Below are 4,056 nucleotides of genomic sequence, written 5' to 3'. Positions count from 1 at the left end.
GGCTCTTGTTCATATGGTAAGCTACTATATCATCTCTAAAATGCTTCAGAAAACAACAATCACAAAGAGCTTCTCATTTATAATAGATAACGTGAAATTAAAATTATCCAAATAGAAAAATCTTAAAAGATCATCTTAAAATCAGCCCAAACTAGAGCAGTAATTTATAAGAGCGAATATAAAGGATAGTGTGTAGAAGAAAATTCTTATTCAAAGGTAATATACTTACCAAAGTACTATTTGCTTCTACTCGACTATGTTCTGGAAGTGAATTTTTAGCATATATTGAAATGGTGACTTCACCCCCTGTCTGATGCCAGTCATGCCTACATGGAACAACTTTTCCCCCCTGTATAATAAGAGAAAGTTTACAAGTTTACAAAATGCCAGATAATTAAATTCTTAAAAGGAGAAATTTGATTCATGTGAGAAAAATTACCATGCAAAATTACTAAGCAGTTTTAGAGCAAGCAACTTCTAAGTTGCCACAAAAAACATAGTATACAAATAATCTATGTAGTTTTATGAATTTATCATAAAAAAAAATTCTTATTGCTTTATTTTTGTGTTTTATTTCCACTGTATTTAACATAAATAAGACAAAAAAAAAAATCCTGTTATCTGAATTTAATATTTTGTAATCCATAAAAATATTCTTTGAAGACTAAAATGAGAGAGAGATTTGCATAGTTGGATAAATCAATCTTCTTAATCTCATGCATAGGACTGTAATCTCTTCTATAAATCGGAATTTAGGAACAAAATCACTACCACTTTTTACTATCTGATGTTATTGAATACTTTATCTACTTTATCTTTCCCTCACAATAAAGTGCAGAAAAAAGGTGGGAATTTGTAGATGTAATCATTTGATTATTGTTGTTGTTACATGCATTCAAGTCAGTTCAGACTCTAAGCAACCCTGTATAGGGTTTCCAAGGAGTGGGTGGTGAGTTTAAACTACTGCCCTTGTGGTTCAAATTGACCTGCGGTCAGTGCTTTCTTTCACAGTGCCACACGAGGACCCCAATCATATGACTGTTGTTGTTGTTATGTGCTGTAGAGTCGGTCCCGACTCATAGCGACCCTGTACATGGTTTCCAAGGCTGTAAATCTTTACAGGAGCAGAAAGCCTCATCTTTCTCCCATGGAACAGCTGGTAGTTTTGAACTGCTGACCTTGTGGTTCGCAGCCTGATTCGTAACCACTACGCTACCAGAGCTCCTTAATCATATGATTACTAGTATGGAAATAATTATTTCATGCTAGTGGTATATTGTTATATCAATAGTTTTTGATTTTTTTTAAAGAGACAAATGGTGATTTCTTATAAAAATGGAGGCAAGTTAGGCACATAATTAAATAGGAAACAGATATTAGCTCTATAAAAGTGGTATTCACATTTTGCTAAAAGTATACTAATAAAATTTAAACTACATTTATCACTCCTATTTTTGCCCTTAAGTAATAGCTTGGACATCTAATACCTGGTAACTGTATCTATATATGAAAAATAAACAACTCTGTTAACAGTCACACTCTGAAAACTTTTGTTCATAACAGAATTAACATTTTAGTTTTCAAACTAGTATTACTTTTGGACCTTGGAGAAAATATGCAGGTAGATCTCATTTTTGCTACCTGATATTTAAATTAGGTGAGAATTACTACAATTGGGGGTATATTTCTAACATTCAATCTACTAAAAGAAAAAATAAAGGCATTATTTAACTATGTCTTTTTAAAAAGCAATAATTACATAATCAAATGTTGAATGACTCTCTAACTTCAAATATTACAACGATTTTCTAAGCAAAAAAACACTGGTTATAATATATTTATATACGGAACAGGTCCATCATATTGAAGCCATTAGTGCAAATATAGCACAAAAGACTTACTTAAAATACATTAACAATATCTAACACACAAACATTTATTTAGCAATAAAATTGCTTGCCTTCTTACAATTTAATGGGATTTTGGGGAATTATTTGCATAGCCCCAAGTCTTTTTAAAAAGCTGTCCAGGGAGTACGAACTGATGCTTTCTTTTTTCTCTTGATAAATTTCCCTGTAGCAAGCAGAGGCATTCAAAAGAATTCCAACGAAACAAGTCTGCAATCCTCCTCTTTGACCACTAGATGGAGTGTTTGTGCATCTGTAAATGGTTGAATGAAGTTTAAGTGGCCAAAAAAGAATCAGATGTCTAAAAATTAAGTAACATCTAATAAATAGAAAAGTGATATATAAATATAAAAAAGAGTGGGAACAGGTTATGGAGTCAATTTCGTTAGTAAAACCGACAAAGATGCTTCAATTTTGGCAAGCTCAAATATTTCACAAAAATCTACACAACCTGCTATCAACACTACAATGGCTATTTCGCAAAAAGGGCAATGCTCTGCCTAGGATTAATTTCAATTTTTATCATATCAAACTTTACTATTTCAGAGAGGGAAGAATTTTCTTCTTCTTTTTTTAAATCTAAAGGAAAATAATCTCAAAGTTAAAAAAGCTTTAAGATGAGTAAAATCAGGTGTGTTATTTGAAAAGGCTACTTACCGCATCCTTTTTAGTCCACATGTGCTTTCCTGTGGTACAGCCCTCTTGGGCTAAAAATGTGTTAAAATCAGAAGTTTTTCTTCTACAACAGCTCCAATATTTCATTCTTTAAATTAATAGAAAAATACCTCAGAAATCAAATTTCACAGCCAACTAAGTCTAGAATTATTATTTTAAGTATATATAAATCAATGCATTCACTATCTTATTAGTGTCTAAGACTCTACACAATTAAATACATTTCAGGGAAGATTAAATCATCTCCAGTGATAGGCAGCTCATCACACCCTAATTCTGTCATGAAGCTACAAAACTCATAAACAAGAATCAGAATCCTCATTTTAATAATGCAAATAAAATGACAACATGCAAACAAATTAAAAACTAATGTTCATAAACCTTTGATGTCTCGTCAAAGAAGGTGAAACCCACTATTATTTACTTAAGAATAAACCAACAGATGACAAAAATATGGTAAAACTTATTTCAGTTCTCAGGATATTAGTAGTGAGCAGTACCGTATTTCTATAAAGTACAGCATAATATACAAACAAGTATTTCTCAACTTGGGGTTGTAGAAAAGTATGAGTCTTCCTGAATTTCATAATGTTGGGGTCTTAGTGCACAAGGGCCAATTACCACTAAATAGCCAGCAATGTGCTGTGTCTTAAATACAAACAAAAATAAAACAAACCCCAAAATCAAAAATTATTCAGTTCAAATACAAAAAACATTACATTGAAATATATGGGTATAAGGAAATACATGTAGTTTAATGATCACTTAATACTTGTGACCTTGTTTCAATTTTCTCATGTGTACAAAGACAAAACCCACAATTATTTGCTATTGTAAAGATTAAATGACAGGTATTAAACAATACTTAAAGGAACATGAACCTTCCTAAGCTCTACCATAAGGTATTTTACGCAGTAATGCTTACCCTTCATGGAAAATAGGTACTCCAGAATGATATACACAGATTTCTTCTAGACTCTCTAGACCCTGGTATGTCTACAAAAGAGATGAACAGCTTAGCCACATAGCTCAAAAGCTATACATTATACATATCTATGTACTGGTGAGCACTAAGAATTAGGCAGCACACTGAAGAAAGAACAAAACTTGGATCAGTCATAAATCTACCTTAGGCTATTCTTCAATATACTGAAAATTGATTTCCTTTTGAACATGGTGAAACTTCAGGTCAGACAATAATATGTATTAAGATGCTTTCAATACTTCGGGTATGAGGACCCATCCAAGCATATATATTCAGGTATGCAGGCTTACAGAACAATGCTGATAACAAGAGATTATAATCCTCAATGGAACAGCGTTTACATGCATGGTATATTAGGTGTTGTTGTTAAGTACCGTGGAGTCGTTATGACTCATAGTGACCCTGAACAGGGTTTCCAAGGATGTTAATCTTTATGGGAGCAGAAAGCCTCATCTTTCTCCTGCGGAACAGCTGGTAGTTTCAAACTGC

The 4,056-nt window shown here is 32.4% G+C and overlaps 1 protein-coding gene across 1 annotated transcript in view; it reads right to left on the bottom strand.

The window, feature by feature from the left end:
* CHORDC1 (cysteine and histidine-rich domain (CHORD) containing 1) overlaps positions 1 to 4,056 on the bottom strand; it is a 42,837-nt gene that overhangs the window by 2,254 nt on the left and 36,527 nt on the right. Inside the window, exons 7-9 of the mRNA XM_006871208.1 lie at positions 3,508 to 3,578; positions 2,565 to 2,670; positions 230 to 349 (exon numbers count right to left, since the gene is read on the bottom strand). Coding sequence (XP_006871270.1) covers positions 230 to 349; positions 2,565 to 2,670; positions 3,508 to 3,578 — 297 coding nt within the window. The remainder of the gene's footprint in view (positions 1 to 229; positions 350 to 2,564; positions 2,671 to 3,507; positions 3,579 to 4,056) is intronic.

Source organism: Chrysochloris asiatica, unplaced genomic scaffold (genome assembly GCF_000296735.1).
Source record: "Chrysochloris asiatica unplaced genomic scaffold, ChrAsi1.0 scaffold00163, whole genome shotgun sequence".
Taxonomy (NCBI): Eukaryota; Metazoa; Chordata; class Mammalia; order Afrosoricida; family Chrysochloridae; genus Chrysochloris; species Chrysochloris asiatica.
This window is presented reverse-complemented; position numbering and strand designations above follow the sequence as displayed.